This window comes from Labeo rohita, chromosome 16 (assembly GCF_022985175.1).
Source record: "Labeo rohita strain BAU-BD-2019 chromosome 16, IGBB_LRoh.1.0, whole genome shotgun sequence".
NCBI classification, from domain to species: domain Eukaryota; kingdom Metazoa; phylum Chordata; class Actinopteri; order Cypriniformes; family Cyprinidae; genus Labeo; species Labeo rohita.
The window spans coordinates 14305998-14323518 of NC_066884.1; the positions used below are offsets into that span (position 1 = coordinate 14305998).

Here is a 17521-nt window from a genome sequence, read left to right on the forward strand (position 1 = left end):
TTCAGACTGTGTGAAACAGTATTCTCTGGTCTGATGATCCTCAATTCCAAACATCATGTTTGGAGGAAAGCATGCACTGCTCATCACCTGCACAGTAGCATCCCAAAAGTAAAGTGTGGTGGTAGCAGCCTCATTCTGTGGGGCTGTTTTTCAGTGGCAGGGACTGAAAGACTCATCAGAGTAAAAGGAAAGCTCAACAGAGCAAAATAGAGAGATAGCCTTAATGAAAACCCAGTCCAGAGCATTCAGAACCTCAGACTGGGCAGAAGTTTCACCTCCCCACAGGACAATGACACCTAAGCACACAGTAAGAGTGGCTTATAGACAACTCTGTGAATGTCCTTGAGTGGCCCAGCCACAGCCTTGACTTGAATGCTATCAAACAATTCTGGAGAAACCTGAAAATGTCTGCCAGCCCCCATCCAACTAACAGAGCTTGAAAGGTAAAGAGCGAGGAGAAGAATGGCAGATAATTGCCAAATGTGGATGTGCAAAGCTTGTCGCGTCATACACAAAAAAGCTGTAAAGGTGCTTCAACTAAGTACCGTGTTAAGGGTATGAATACTTATGCAATGTAATTATTTCAGTTCTTAATTTTAATGAATTTGTAAAGTTGTCACAAATCAGTTTTTTGCTTTGTCATTATGGTGTATGGAGTGAAGACTGATGTGGGGAAAAAATAAAGTTTTTTAAAGCAGGTTAACATTAGGCTGAAAAATAACAAAACGTGAAAAAATGAATACTTCTGAATGAATACGAATGATTCAGTGACTTACAGTAGTGACCTGGCTTAGGTTTCATATTTATATTTCATATTTTAACCATTTTATATTTCTATATTTAAAATGTTATATTTCAACCAATCACATCTGGGAAGAGGCTACAATAAGTTGTCATATGGTCTACCGCTATCAATCAGCACTTCTTTGCAGTTGACTTTTCTGACAACTCAACAGACTAGTAATCAAAATCAGTCATGAAACCACAAATATGACACCTATGCCTCCCTCAATCACCTCCACACCAAACCTTTCCTTTAACTATTCATACTGTTTGCAATCTCCATGCAATTCTGGGCACAAATTGCCTAGAGCCTCTCATCACTCTCTACCTCCTACCCTTCTTTTTCCCCCCTCTCCTCCATCCCAATCATTCCTGCCATTTCCATCTCAGCTCCCGGTCCTCTCTTGCAGCCGGCACGCTCGCACCTCGCCCCGCAGTGTGGCACAGGCATCACACTTCATTAGAGCAGAGCCATCAAATGAGCCGCGCCGTCTCGCTCACCTCCGTCACGTCGATCTGTCGTTCTCTGAGCTAATCAGAGTAACTATTTTATATGGTTTAACAGTTTTGCGTTACGTTACCACCCCAAATAGAATAGGCCTAATTGTTACAGCATGGTGATACATTCGCTTAGTTCCGAAATTTAGTGAGCTGCCTTTTGATTCAAGGCCTATAAAACCAGCCTTTTTTTCAGAACTTGTTAATATTGAACAAAATTAGTAAGACCTACATTTTATCTCCCCTGCCATATTTTATTAACTTTCTCACAGAGTCTGTGAGATTGCTTTACCTGCTTAACACATTCATGGAAAAAATGAAAATATCTGGCATGGAATGTCATGAAAATGGTTAAAATTGTAGTCTATAAAATAGTTAAGCCATAATTCTAACAAAAAAAAATACTTTAGATTATAAAGTAGATATAAAATAATATAAGTAGAGAATACATGTGCACAATAATATACATCATATACAGTTGAAACCAGATGTTTACATACATCTTGCAGAATCTGCAAAATGTTAATTGTTTTGCCAAAATAAGAGGGATCATACAAAATGTTATTTTTTATTTATTACTGACGCGAATAAGATCCATCTTTTCACACTGAGGACAACTGAGGGACTCATATGCAACTATTACAGAAGGCTCAAATGCTCACTGATGCTTCAGAAGGAAACATGATCCATTAAGAGCCGGGGGGTGAAACCTTTTTGAATTTGAATATCAGGGTAAATTTAACTTATTTTGTCTTCTGGAAAACACGTAAGTATCTTCTGTAGCTTCTAAAGGGCAGTACTAAATGAAAAAATATGATATTTAGGCAAAAAAAGAAAAACGTACACATCTTCATTCTGTTCAAAAGTTTTCACCCCCAACTCTTAGTGCATAATTTTTCCTTCTGAAGCATCAGCGAGCAATTGAACTATCTGTAATAGTTGCATATGAGTCTCTTGGTTGTCCTCAGTGTAAAAAAGATGGATCTCAAAATTATACAGCCATTATTGGAAAGGGTTCAAATACACAAAAATGCTGAAAAACCAAATTTGTGGGACCTGAAGGACTTTTCTGAAGAACAGCAGGCAGTTTAAATGTTCAGGACAAACAAGGGACTCATGAACAACTATCACTAAACAAAAAAACACAGCTGTGGATCATTCAGGTAACAACACAGTATTAAGAATCAAGTGTATGTAAACTTTTGAACAGAGTCATTTTTATAAATTCAACTATTACTTTTTCTTGTGGACTATATGTCAGGATATTTTATGTTAAATATCTTATTCAGGTCAGTACTAAATAAAAAAATAACATGCACTCTGCATGATCCCTCTTATTTTGGTAAAATAATTAACATTTTGCACATTCTGCAAGGGGTATGTAAACTTCTGGTTTCAGCTGTATATATAAACTATTTAGAAATATATGCAGTATTGCTTATTTAGAGTGTGAAACTTGGCCAATAAATTGGTCAAACTATTTCACAAATCTTTCTGAATGACTCATTTGATCAATCTGAAACAAAATAATTTAAAACATCCTTACCTAGTGATCACAAATGACTGGAAAACTTTTGTAAATTCACTGGCTGAGTGGAAACCCTGAAAAATATGTTTAGGAACAAAGCTACTGCTCATCTCTTGTTTGAATCTAGTAAATCAATGATTCCAGAACTCACTATTGTCAATCAATATTGCACAACTGCATAAATGTTGTATTTATTAGCGACATTATGTAAAAAAGTGTGCCCTTACATGTCTTCTTATGGAATGGGTTTCTGGTGGTGGGATGGAGAACAGTCAAGATGCCGCCATTGACGCAGACTGTGAAGATGCTGTGTGTGCATTTGTCGTCAGCTGTGGTAATACACATTCAGTAAACAATTGTACGGTCTTCATCCTGAGTTTTGATAAAAAGTACAGCTTGTCACAGGCTGAAAAATGACATGAACAGAAACTTCAGGAACTTGGAGTGGATGGAGTTCTAAGAATGTATGAAAACATGTTCTTGACACTTCGGCCCTGTCCCAAATGCCGCTCTTGCGTATTTCTTTTGATTTAATCCTGCATGGATTGTTAAGTAAAAGTTCGCTGTGAGGCATGAACACCCTTTTGAATGTTAAAATGATAAATGGGACAACCTGCAGTCTTGCGGACTTGACGGACCGCAGGTTCACATCAAGTGCACCATTTGGGACAGGGCCATAAAGTGGCGCTTAATCATTCTGACAGATTTACACGCTGCTTGTTAAGCTGTATTAGCATGGTGCAGCACCACAGCACATCCAGTTGAGAAATGCATGAACGTCAGTGAAGCTTGACAATAAAAAACCCTTTAACTTCTTGTCGAAGGTTTCCACATCCATCAGAACACTGGCTCTACGAGACCAATGCATGATCAACGACAACTTCATCCACCAGTTACAATTTGTGAAAGTACAATAGGCTTTCATTGGTTCATAGTGTGTTTGTGGAAATGTCCTCAATGAGTTATGAGCGGAGAGGTTAGAGAGCTCCTATCCTGTGATGTGGCACTTGTAGGGTCTGCAGGTTGGGGCAGGTGAAGTAGGGGGCAGGCAAGAAACACGTCGCCACTCCATTCGAAGCAAACGGGAGCGTCGGCCCATAAAAAAACCTCCTCTTTCCCCCTGGTGCTCACATCTAGCACCTGCCAAACAGACAAATGATGGCATCTCAACACTAATTATCCAACATGTCATTCAAACATATGCACCGTTCAAGTCAGCTCACCTGAATGCAGGCAAGTGGTTCATTTGTCCAAATCGAATATCCACCAACTACATAGATTCTGTCATCATGGACAGACACTCCTGCCTCATTTTGGCCTATGAGGAGAATGTAAAGAATATTACTCTTACAAAAAATGATTACCTTGTTATATTAACCCTTTCAGACACAGTGGAGACTGTTAAAATCACTTAATGGCTTTCATTTTGTGTACTAACACTGTTTTTTTTTTTTTCCAGTTTTGATTGGATGACTATAATTTGCCTCTTACCATCCAAATTAGGCTCATTTTTGGACACATTCCTATCAAAAGTCAACAGTTATTGAAAAGTAAAAGTTTAAAAAGTAACATGCTGCACAATGAAAATTTATAAAAATTTATAAACATATAAATAAAAAATATTTTAGGCAGAAATGTTATTTAGATGTTCATTCTATGCTTGTTGACAACTAGGGATCTACACAGTATGCAAAGTGCTACCATTAAAAGAATAGTTCACCAAAAATAAAAATTTGAGATTTTGAGAAATTTAGCATTGCATCACTTGCTCAGCTACCGTCAGAAAGAGCATTCAAACAACTAATTAAAGCATTACAATAATCCTTAAATAATACATGACTCCAGTCCATCAATTGATGTCTTATGAAGTGAAAACGGCATATTTGTAAGAAACAAAAAATCCATCAAGGCATTTTAACTTTAAACCGTCACTTCTGTCCAAAATTCATAATAATGCTTTCTACAGTGAAAGTCCAAATCAAAATGCCTTAAAATTAGGGCTGGCAAATGATTAATCGTGATTAATTGCATGCAAAATAAAAGTTTGAGTTTGCCTAATATATGTGTGTAGTGTGTGTAATTATTATGTATATATAAATACAAGCACATTCATGTACATATTTAAGTAATATTTACAAGTATATGCATTTATTATCATTTTTATAGAATTTATATTATATATAAATAAAAATATTTTGTACATAACATATTTCTCTTTAATATATACATTAATTTGTGTGTATTTATATATACAAAATAATTACACACAGTACACACACATATATTAGGCAAACTCAAACAAAAATTTGCCAGTCCTACTTAAAATATTTCCACTTGTAAATGATGCTTGATGACTGGAGAAAGCAATCTCATGGACGAAGGACTCGTTTTTTTTAGCCTGAAACAACAGTTTGAAGTTAAAAACTCCTTTGAATTCACAAGATGTTAATTGACAGACTGACGTCGTGTCGATTACTTGCAGATTATTGTGATGATAAGCTGTTTTACGTCTCATTCTGATGCATCCCATTCACTGCAGAGGATTCATTGGTGAGCAAGTGATGTAATGCTAAGTTTCTGCAAATCTGTTCTAATGAAGAAACAAACTCATCTACATCTTGGATGGCTTGAGAGTGAGTAAATATGTTATGTTCGTTTTTGGGTGAACTATTTCTTTAAAACTCCATGTAAATATCATTCAAACCCATATTAACTATCCTCAAGCATCACTGTACCATGGTATCACCTTAGTACTTCTGATAGAGGTTACCAGTACCAGTAATAGCGTTCTGCAAGAATAGTTGAATAATCATATCTATTACTTGGTTGGAGTGTGTGTGTGTGTGTGTGTGTGTAGCGACCTGTGAGAAGACTGAAGGTGCAGCGTGTCCATTGGTCCATGTCTATGTCGTAAGAGTCGATGTGTCTAACCAGAATGCGGTCATTGTTGTAGTCCAGATCGTTCCCCCCAAGCACATACAGCTGCCTTTTTACTGCCGCCATCACATGGTACACCCTCCTCTGCAACATGGGACTGCGCGCTAGCCACTGATTCTATGACAGACAGGGAATTAAAAAAGAAAAAATTAATATATTTTTTAATCATTTAAAATCTAACATATAATAGATAATATGTCGTTTAAAATATATACACAGTTAAAACTTTGTTAAAGCAAACATTTAACATTTATTTCTTTTGCATGTTCCAGTGCATGTGTGTGTGCATTTATTTGTGAGAGGTGTGTGTATACACACTGCACGAGCAGTGGTGAGTGAGAGTGTGAATATACACGTGTGTGTTTGGCGACCATCTGTTGAGGGTAGTGTGGGTGGGGGGTTGCTGTTCCTGGCAGGTGAATGCAAAGCCACTTTGAATACCAATGAGCCTCAGCCTCCTGTTCTTTCCTCCCCTCTTCTTTCTTTATATCTCTCTCTTTGAAAAATACACAGTTGCGCTGACCACATAAGTTTTACGATACTAATTCTAATGTCTTTTTAAATGTAACAAACCCTTGTGTGGGATTGTTGTTTTTTGAGCATTTGCCTGATGTGAATTAATATTTAATTTCTATTCAATGTTAAATGCAGTTTGTATGTTAAAGGCGTATGCAACACCATTGACCTTACTTAAGGTAGATGCCATATTTAATTTTTCGTAAACAGGTGCACAGTCCTTTTAATGTTTGCTGTCAATCATTTAGCTGACATAACACTAAAGTTTTTTCAAAACAATTCTTGGTAACACAAAATCATAATGTATAATAAATGATAAATGATATGGCAACAACATTATGGCATATTAATTATTAACCATTTTTAACCAGCAACCATTAGAGTAATATTTTTGTATATTTATATTAATGTATAAAAATGTTACATTATAATTTTTAGTAACTACAATAATATAATAACAAGCATATTTTGTGTAAGTATATAAAAATGTTTTGAAGAAAGAAGTCTCTTATGCTCACCAGTTCTATATTTATTCGTCCAAAATTAAGCATGTAAATACAGTAATTTAAATACAAAAAAAAAACAATATTGTGCAATACTATTACAATTTAAATAATTTTAATAAATGTTCAAATGTAACTTTTTTTCTGTGAAGGCAAATCTAAATTTTCGTCTGCCATTTATCAGTCTTCAGTGTTGCATAATATATCTAATATGCTAATTTGGTGCCTCCATATTTTTCTGGAGACCGTGATTAGTAGTCGACCAATTATTAATATTAAGATTATCAGCGCCAATATTAGGCATTTTAATCGTTATCGGTCATTTTCAAAACCAATTTGCCGATAAAAACATTTAAAAGCATCAGAAGAAAGTTTTTGTCAGAGCCCTTGCTATTCTTAATTTTGACATTAATTTTCATTTTTACACCAGGCATATATATCTGTTCAAAATATCGGATATCAGTCTACTTGATCTGTAATAATCGGCATAGGTCCTGAAAAACACATATCAGACTTTTTAAGGGGAAGGAGAGGCACTACCAAACTACATTAGTCTCACATAACCACATAAATACCAACATATTACCTGTCCTGGGTCATACACCATCAGTCGATTCTGGTACTGAGCTGTGTTAGTTACACCACCTGCAGCAGAAGAAGCCGTTATTATGTGTTAAACTGATACTAGTAATGCTTTTAAAGGGTTAGTTCACCCAAAAATGAAAATTAGCCCACTGTTTACTCACTCTCCAGGCATCCTGGCTGTGTATGACTTCCTTCTTTCAGACGAATGCAATTGGAGTTAATTATAAAATATTATCCTGGCACTTCCAAGCTCTCTCCTGGCAATGGACGTGCATTTCTCCTCATCAGTCCAAACAAAGTCCAATAAAGTGCATCCATTCATAATAAAAAAGTGCCTCAAACGGCTCCGGGGGGATGAATAAAGGCCTCCTGTAGCGAATCGATACGTTTTTTTTTTTAAAATATCCATATCTAAAACGTAATATTCACTTTAATCTAGCTTGCACCAACTGGTTGTACACGGAAGCAGCTCCGGGCGGGTGTCGTTGTATGTTGACGTTTTGTATGCGCCGGTGAGACTCGTGAAAATCAACGTTTGTTTACAGAAGCAAAGGAAGCAAAGTTTCCTTACTTTAGCAAAGGAAAAACAGTCTCCTCTTGGTTTATATCGAAATCCTCAGACATTTTTCTTTACAAATTCCTGTTTTGAACAACTAATTTGTGACTAATTCATGTTTACCTCTCTCCACAACGCAATACATCCTACGCCATCCGCCCGGAGCTGCTTCCATGTACAACTGTTAGTGCAAGCTAGATTAAAGTGATATTATGTTTTAGATATGGATATTTTTCTTACAAAAACGCATCGATTCGCTACAGGAGGCCTTTATTCACCCCCTGGAGCTGTGTGAGGCACTTTTTATAATGGATGGATGCACTTTATTGGACTTGTTTTGGACTGATGAAGAGAAACACCTGCCATGATAGAGCTGGAAGTACCAGGATAATTTTTAATATAACTTTGACTGCATTCGTCTCAAAGAAGGAAGGCTTGGAGGATGAATAAACAATAGGCTAATTTTCATTTTTGGGTGAACTAATCCTTTAAGTCTTGGGCCTAGAACCTCAGTGAGAGTCTTATTCACAATAGGAGATGCCTTATAATGGGCTAAATGTGAAATAATGCATTTGTACCTGAGACCCAGAGCAGCCCGTCCGCCACGCAACCTGCATGACAGGACAGCGAGCGGTCAAATGGTTGCACATAGGTCCACTTGTTTCTCTTGGGGCAGTAGCGCTCCACACTGGGTAGAACCTGCCTCAGTTCATTCCTCCCCCCAACGGCATAGAGATACTGTCCCAGAGCTCCCAGCACAAAGTGTTCCCTGCACGCCTTCATCGGTGCAATATCAGTCCAGCGGTTCACCCTCGGATCGTACCGGCACGCTGTCCTCACCGCACATGTCCTTCCAGTGGCGTGTTCCACCTCCCCGCCGGCCACGAACAGAAAGTTGCCCATGACCGCCACACAGTGGTGACTGCGTCCAGCAGGCATGGGCGCCAACTCGCTCCAGTTCGAACCCCCAGCAACACGCAAGTGCTCCTGCGCAGAGGGGTTGAAGAACCGCAGCTCCCGTACACGGCTGACCTCTCGTTTGCGCCCACCGATGATATACAGGGTCAGCGACTGAAAGCGCGGCGTGGTACGTGCCGTCTGACGTAAAGGCTGTGCAAATACTGACCGGTGGTAGTCCAATGCCTCCTCCACCAGGGCGGCGACGGTGCTGCTGGAGTTGAGAAAGGGGTGGCTGTTGGCTACACGGTGCAGGGCGGAGACCTCCATCAGGCCGTAGCGCACGTGTTGCAGCAGTTCCTCCATGTACTGGTATCTGCAGTCGTGCTCCAGCCAACGCACCAGCAACTACAGCAGGGCAGAGTGGCTCATCAGTATTCAGCACCGATTTAGGATCAGGAGATCACACTGCTCATATTACAGGCTGCAGCTCACACCATCCACACAATACCGTCTGTCTACGCAGGGCCAACACTTTGTATCATTGCATGCTAATGCTTAAGATATTGTGTCTCTATACAGTGATGAGAAGACAGCTGCAGATGAGAAAGGGGGTGTGGGATCTATGAGCACGCACACACATACATGAGGTGTGCTTGTGAAGCATGCACACATACACACACTGGCGTAGCCAAGGGAGTTAGACAAAGGGGAGTTAATTGAACTTGAGAGCAATCTAGACTGTTTAGCTGCAGAGGCATGCGAGCACGGCGGAGATGGCTGGAGATAAGCGATGCCACTCTCGTAGAAACAAAGTGGCTTTTAACACAATCAGCCCTGAGACAGAGAACTTATTATAGCAGCCCGAGATCATGGGCCACCACCTCTAGACGTTCCGCAGCCATCTCCTACACACAAATGGCAAATTTAAATGCTTGTAATATATTTTTCTTGGAGTATTTTGTCATTTAAAGATTCTAATGGCACAACGCAAATGGTTCGATTTCATTGTACTTACACAAAATGTTTTACAGTGCATTAATTGCAGGAAGGTACTGTACTTCTAGGAAAAATCATGGAGATATTTCTGCACCACTAGCAGCACCGGATTGCAGAGATGATAACTACTACCAGACAGGTTTCCCAAACACTCCTGCTGTCTGTCATTGGTTGGTAAACAGGAAATCCTGCCCCCTTGGCCACTGTTTGAGATCATTTTAAAGGCATAGTTTACCTAAAAATAAAAATTTTGTCACTTATTACTCATCGTCATGTCGTTCCAAACCCGTAAGACCTTTGTTCACCTTCGGAACACAAATTAGAATATTTTTGAAATCTCAGAGCTTTCTTACCCTCCACAGATAGCAACTGTCCTACCGATTTCTTATCTCCTGGACTGAGAGAAGAAATAGTTGAATAAAGCTGTGATTTTTGTGTTCTTTGCGCACAAAAAGTATTCTCGTAGCTTCATAAAATTATGGTTGAACCACTGATGTCACATGGACTATTTTAACAATGTCCTTATTACCTTTCTGGGCCTTGAACATGTCAGTTGTGTTGCTGTTTATGCAGGTTGAGAAAGCTCTCCTTCATCAAAAATATCTTATTTTGTGTTCCGAAGATCATTGACGGTCCTACAGGTTTGAAATGACATAAGGGTGAGTAATTAACAACAGAATTTTTATTTTTGGTCAGCGCCAATAGCCTTGTGGTTAGTGTCCCGACATATAGCGCAACTGCGCTCACGGCGACCCGAGTTTGATTCCCATTTTGACTCCCAGTGAAAAGGCATAAAAAGGCCATAAAAATAACTTAAAACAAAAAAAGAATTTTCATTTTTGAGTGAACTATCCCTTTAAGCATTAAAAAAAATGTTTTCAAAAATTTTTTTTTTTACTTATATTAAAACTTTTTTGTTCTGAATAAAATAGTAAAAAAAATTGTTCCAAGTGATTAAGTATAAAATTATTACATTTTTACTCATATTCAAATTCTGTCCATTACCAATAAGCCTATGATTATATTTATGTTATGCCTGATAAGAGATAAACGTCCAATATAATATTTTATATAATAATGTCTAATGTTCTTTAATAAAACACAGTAGAATTACAATAAATTATGCTTGACATGAATTCTTTTTTTTTTTTTTTAAATTTTCAAAATAAAATTATGTTATGGCTTACAAGCAATAAACTGTTGATATATAAATTATTATATATAAATGATATATAAATAATTTTAAATGCTATTTATTAATTTAGTCAACAAAATGGATATTCATGTATTATTATGGATTGTTCAATTCTTTTTAATTTGAAGTGAGCGACACATGATAACTGCATGCACAATTAAAGATCTAATACCGGCAGATATATTTTCAGTATGGTATAGTATAAGATATGATACAATGGTGAGCTATTCTGATAAAAAAAAAAAAATAAATAAAAAATCTAATCTCGACCAATAAACCGTTGGTACCTATAAAGACGGTGCATTCTTAAATCATTACACATTTAAGCTTTAAGTGCACAGAGGTTTAAGCAAAACCTCCATTCCTGTTTGGCATCATTAATCATGTAACGCTCTATTGAGGTTCTGTTTCGCTTTCTTCCTTTCTCTGAATTTTAGTTGTTTTTTTTCAACCCTCCTTCTCCTTTTCACAGCCAACAGAAGAGAAGAAGAAAGAGAATGAGTGAGAGTGGAAAACGAGAGAGGGAGGGAGAGAGAGAGAAAGAGTGAGGTGTGAGCGAGGCAGCGTCTGTTGACTGTGAAGGTCACACTGGATCAGAGAACTTCCTCGGGGCAGAAAATAAATGAACTCCCCCACCCACTCCCGCACGGAGAAAGACAGACAGAGAGTGAGTGCGAGAGAAGAAAAAAGAACAAAAAAAAAAAAAAACAAAGAGGAAGAAAATGTGATTTCCAGAGCGTGAGACTCAGAGAACTCTGCATGACGATGATTGACAGCCAAACTATATCGAGGGTAGTATTGGCGGGCGCACGTTCGGACCGGCGGACGGCAGCACCAGCCCCTGTGCCCATCACGCTTCCGTCTGATGCCCAAATTAACCTTCTCTGCAAAGTGAAGGAGGCCCAAAGCAGCCTAATCAGGGCCTGATTATGGCAGCAGCGACTGGTTAAAGGGTCAGGGTAATTGTGCCATCAGAGGCCTGATTGTTTTCAATCAGTAGGGCGGCCGGAGTGACAGCTGGGGGATTGAGGCGCTGATGGAGCCGCGGTGGGCCTAATCAGAGAAAGGCTGGCTGGGGGGAGGGGGGTGGTGGGGACGCCTGATTGGTGCAAATGAATAGTCACACCACAGCCCCCCCCCCTCGACTACAGCCTCCGCCCGTGTGTACATACACATACACACACACATTCACACTGTCCACACACCTTTTTTTCTCACTCTTACACCATAAATTAAACAGGTGGAGTTTGTGTTTGTGAATATGACCTTAAGCATTCAGATTTACTTAACGACGGTTTGTGTTTGCAGCCGTTACAGAGAATGTCACAGGGTTCAAAAGTCGGAGACGTTCTTTTCTGATTCAATGCAAAATTATTCATTATTAAATTATACATCAATATATTATTAAAGGATTAGTTCACTTCCAGAGCAAAAATGTACAGATAATGTACTCACCCCCTTGTCATTCAAAATGTTCATGTCTTTCTTTCTTCAGTCGTAAAGAGATTATGTTTTTGAGGAAAACTTTCAAGGATTTCTCTCAATATAGTGGACTTCTGTGGTGCCCCCAAATTTGAACATCCAAAATGCAGTTTAAATGCCACTTCAAAGGGCTCTACAGAATCCCAGCCAAGGAATAAGAGTCTTATCTAGCAAAACGGACGGTTATTTTCTAAAAAAAATAAATAAATAAATAAAAAAAAAATTACAATTTATATACTTTCTAACCTCAAACGCTCGTCTAAAAACTCCCGTCTCATTTTCTCGTTTAACTTCAGAATCGTACATCCTACATCGCTGTTTTTACCTTTTTTTGAAAAGGGTGTTTGAACTTCTTTGCATGTTCACTTTGTAAACTCTGGGTTTGTACTTCTGCGGCGATGTAGCGCAATTTTGAAGTTGGAGGAGAACATGAGATGGGAGTTTTTAGATGTACCCTAACTGTCATGACCGGAAAAAAACGGAGTTCACACAGAGCTAAACAAGTTGAGCATTTCAAAGTACAGAAATTTTAATTTAAAAAAAAATTAAACGATCGTTTCGCTAGATAAGACCCTTTTTCCTCCGCTGGGATCGTTTAGAGCCCTTTGAAGCTGCATTTAAACCGCATTTTGGAAGTTCAAATTTGGGGGGACCATAGAAGTCCACTATATGGAGCGAAATCCTGAAATGCTTTCCTGAAAAAACATAATTTATTTCTTTACGACTGAAGAAAGAAAGACATGAACATCTTGGATGGCGTGAGTAAATTATCTGTAAATATTGGTTCTGGAAGTGAACTAACCCTTTAAATTATATATATTGCAAATTATAGTGAAAACCTTCGTCATAGTTGGGTAAACTTTCATAGTGGTAAACAGAAACTACAACAAATGTCATTTTTGCATTGCCATTTACTCCAATAGCAAAGGTAAAAAAAATCCACAATAGTGTTTCTATGACTTTGCAAAAGAGGAAAAAATATCTAGAGATAGCTTACGCTTACCACAAGACAGAATAGGGTGACCACCTGTCCCAATTTGCGTTGTACCGCACAGCATTTTCACCCCTTGTCCCACACTTCGCATATTGAGAAAATCTCCCGCATTTTCATCAGTCTGTTGGTTTTTAATTATTATATTAAGAAAACGTCCATGCTTCCTTTTGCCTTTTTAAGAAAGGTTTTTATTTATTCTTTTTGCGGCGTAATTTTCGCACAAAAGATGAGTGGACCTCATCAAGTGATCTGTGACCACTGATGGAAATGGTCAAGCGCACACAGAAAAACACGATATTCTCCATTCATTTTAACAAATTAAAAAAAATAAATAAATAAATCGAGGCAGCTTTCAGACGCGACTTCTTATTTTATTAGTTTGGTTGGTGTGGTTTCTATGGCGTTATTTTAATGACAAATGTTCAGTAATGCGGGAGCGCATCAAAATGCATAAGCACAAATCTCTTCTCTCGCAGGTGGATTTCCTTACACTCAATAAAAAAAAGACACATTTTCTCTCGTTTGCATGTGTTAGCTCAGAAACATTAATCAGCGCACATGACAATGGATTTAATCAGTGTTTACATGGCATAACAGTAGAAAATGTATCTATCTCACACGTGTCCCACATTGTCCCGCAACAGATCTATTGCCAGGTGGTCACCCTAAGACAGAAAGATGTCAAATTTGTAGTCAATCTCTCAGCCAGTGTAGTAGAAACACCCATGCATATAGTGTTCTGTAATTTAAAGCCAATATAATATAATATAAGAGTGTTATAATTATGCATCAAATTTTAAAAATTTTATTATATAAATTATATAAAAAAAACTAGATTTACAATGTTAATGACTGTGGAAACTGTGAAAAGGATCCATTACAAATTAGTTTGTACTCGTTTTGGTTTAATGACAGCAGCACTGCATGAGCTCCACAAGTTTTTGTAAAACCTAATGATCATGTTGTCTAGCAAAATTCAAGATGTTCCAAAGAGCATCTTGAGCTTCAGTGGACGAACATCTGACTGTCTGTACAAAGAGGTTCAAATCAGTGAACTACAAATGATCTAGAAACTTCAATATTTCATATTTGTTCTTTGTTGTAAAGTTTTCGAAAACTCAAGAAAAAACAACGGACGTCTCAGAACTTTGAACCCCATGCTGATATTTTGCAGGCCATCTAAGCAGTTCAGAAATGTTTTGAAAAGTTAAAGTATGAATTTGCGGCCCACACACCTGCCATATCTCCTCCTCGCTGAGGGAGGTGAGGCGGTCGCTTTTTAGCACTTCCCTGAGGAGCCGATACGGTAGAAGAAGCACCTCCTCTTGTCTGTTCCTCTGCAGCTCAGAGAGGTGATCCACCAGAAAGCCCACCACTGCTTCCTCTAGGGCCGGCAAATGAAAGAGGTCTGCCAGCCTGTATAGGTCCAGGTAGTTATAACTGTTCAGCTCCTACAGGCAAAGATATAAATACGGACAGATTCACAGTTTTATTCATGCTAAAGTCTGTCTCAAGTACACATACGCAAACAATATCGCCATGAACGCACACATACAGCTGTTTAATATTGTAATAGTAAATAACACAGTTATAATTAATGATTACTGGAAGCTCAGCAGAGCTGAATCTCATTAAAGTCCCCAATATCCAAAAAATGTAGCCTGGAAAATTATAAGTAAAAGAAAGAACAACGGAGAGACAAATCCAGTCAGGATGTTCCACAGACGCATGATTAGGAACACAGAGACTGACTGCCATCTACTGGTTACAATGAATAATAAGCACATTTTAAATGCAGTGATGAGCCATGAAAAGTCCCAGGTGGAACATACAGATCATTTTACATTTTCTGGGCTCATTTATGGGAAAAACCATTCATTAGGAAGTAATAACTAAGATTTCTCACACAAAGGCTTGAGGGGAATATAACACAGAGTCATATATAGTTTTACAGACTATTCTACTTTCAATAATTCTATGGTTATTTGTGTCTTTTTGAAGCTTGAAAGCTCCAAATGTGCACATTCATTGTAGCATGAGGGTGCTGACATGAAAGTGAATGATTTTTTCAGAACTATTCTTTTAATAAGTGAACAGGGGGCAGGAAAACAATAGCACTTGTATCTGACACAAACACAGTGATGGTGTAAAGCAAAGATCTGATTACACAGTGAAGCTATGTGTAGTTCCTGCTGACCTACCTGCATGTTTTCAGGGCAGAAATGAGTCATAAACACACCTGAATGAGATAGTGGGAACAGAGGCTGAGCAGTTCTAGCAGCTGAAGGTGGCTTCCAGCAGACAGGACGTCTTGTATCACTCCTGGCTCCAGCATGATCTACAGACAAAGGACCTGAGTAAGACTATCCTAAGAAATCACAACCTTGCAAACAGGGGTCTTCAACCTTTTTCAGGCCAAGGACCCCTTGATGAAGAGAGAGACGGAGCTGTGACCCTGTGTTAAATATTGTATAAACATGTTGCATTTTAAGCCAGTTCTATAATACGCATAGCACACTACTATATTAAATGTTTTTACATAATTTATGATGCTTAGATTGCAAAGCCATTAAAATAATCCTTATTAATGTGCAGAGTGCATTATATGATCATGCAAACAGTTTCACTTTAATAAAAATTAAATAAGAAAGCATTAAAAAAAGAAAGCAAGAAAACTGTTCTTCTCATAGAGGCTTAACAGCTAAATCAAAATAAGCCACAAAATATGTTACATTCTCTGCGCCACAGATGGTTAGCTCAAATCATGCAAAAGCATGTTCATCCAGGAGCAAAAAAGTGGGAGATTGGTTATTTGAACTGTGAGGATAGTGAGCACTAGAATTTGTCTAATCCAGTTTCATTGGCATTTAAAAGTGTTTTTTTAAGTTTTTTTAAACTGTCATTGAAAGAAGTTTCCTATGCTCACCAAGGATATTTGATCAAATGTTTCTTCATTTATTTGATCAAAAATACAGTAAAAAAAAAAGTAAAAATGAGAAATATTATAACTATGTAAAATAACATTTTTTAACTGTAATATAAATGATTTTTTGATAAACAAAGTTCAAAAAAACATTATTTTGTAAATGTCTTTACTGCCACGTCTGATCCACTACTGATCAATATAATGCATCCTTGCTGAATGAAATATTCATTTATTTCTTTAGTGTATATAATATTGAATGTCTGTCCTTACAAACATCCCTGTTAGCAATGCTATAATATAAAAGTTGTACAGCAACAGACAACAAATCAAACAAAACATTTATGTATTCATTAAATATTCACACACTGTAAATATAAAATAAAATTAACTAAAACAAATACAATTATATTACATATAATTATAAAATTATAAGTAAATTTATTAAACTGCATTTATTTAATCCAAAGTACAGCAAAAACAGTAAAAAAAATTTAAAATATTTTTACTATTTAAAATAAGTGCTTTCTATTTGAATATATTTTAAAATGTAATTTATTCCCAATGATTTCAAAGCTGAATTTTTAGCATCATTACTCCAGTCACATGATCCTTTAGAAATCATTCTAATATTCTGATTTGCTGCTCAAAAAACATTTATTATTATTATTATTATTATTATTATTATTATTATTATTATATTAAAAACAGCTGAGGAGAATGTTTTTTGTTTTGATGAATAGAAAAAGTTGAGAAGAACAGCATTTATCTGAAATCGTTTGTAACATTATAAACGTCTTTATCATAACTTTTGATCAATTTAAAGGATCCTTTCTAAATAAAGGTATTAATTTCTATAATTTCTTTGCTTGAACAGCAAATCAGCATATTAGAATGATTTCTGAAGGATCATGTGATACTGAAGACTGGAGTAATGATGCTAAAAAATTTAGCTTTGATCACAAGAATAAATAACATTTTAAAATATATTCAAATGGAAAAGAGTTATTTTAAATAGTAAAATTATTTCTAAATTTTACTGTTTTTGCTGTAGTCTGAATCAAATAAACGCAGGCTTAGTAAGCAGAAGGGACTTTTTTTAAAAATACATTTTAAAAAATACTG

General features: G+C 37.1%; 1 protein-coding gene across 4 annotated transcripts in view; it reads right to left on the reverse strand.

Annotated features, from left to right (window-relative positions):
* The window catches only part of klhl32 (kelch-like family member 32), a 33837-nt gene that overhangs the window by 4084 nt on the left and 12232 nt on the right, over nucleotides 1-17521 (reverse strand). For 3 of the 4 annotated variants that reach the window (XR_007829294.1, XR_007829295.1, XR_007829293.1), the window contains exons 6-13: nucleotides 15713-15811; nucleotides 14709-14924; nucleotides 8485-9211; nucleotides 7352-7410; nucleotides 5671-5863; nucleotides 4033-4127; nucleotides 3037-3949; nucleotides 2828-2883 (exon numbers count right to left, since the gene is read on the reverse strand). Coding sequence is in view for 1 of the 4 variants with exons in the window: in XM_051130742.1 (XP_050986699.1) it covers nucleotides 3764-3949; nucleotides 4033-4127; nucleotides 5671-5863; nucleotides 7352-7410; nucleotides 8485-9211; nucleotides 14709-14924; nucleotides 15713-15811 (1575 nt within the window). In the remaining 3 variants the exon portion in view is untranslated. Of the gene's footprint in view, nucleotides 1-2827; nucleotides 2884-2918; nucleotides 3950-4032; nucleotides 4128-5670; nucleotides 5864-7351; nucleotides 7411-8484; nucleotides 9212-14708; nucleotides 14925-15712; nucleotides 15812-17521 lie in introns of those variants that run through there. The other variant, XM_051130742.1, reaches the window with a different exon arrangement.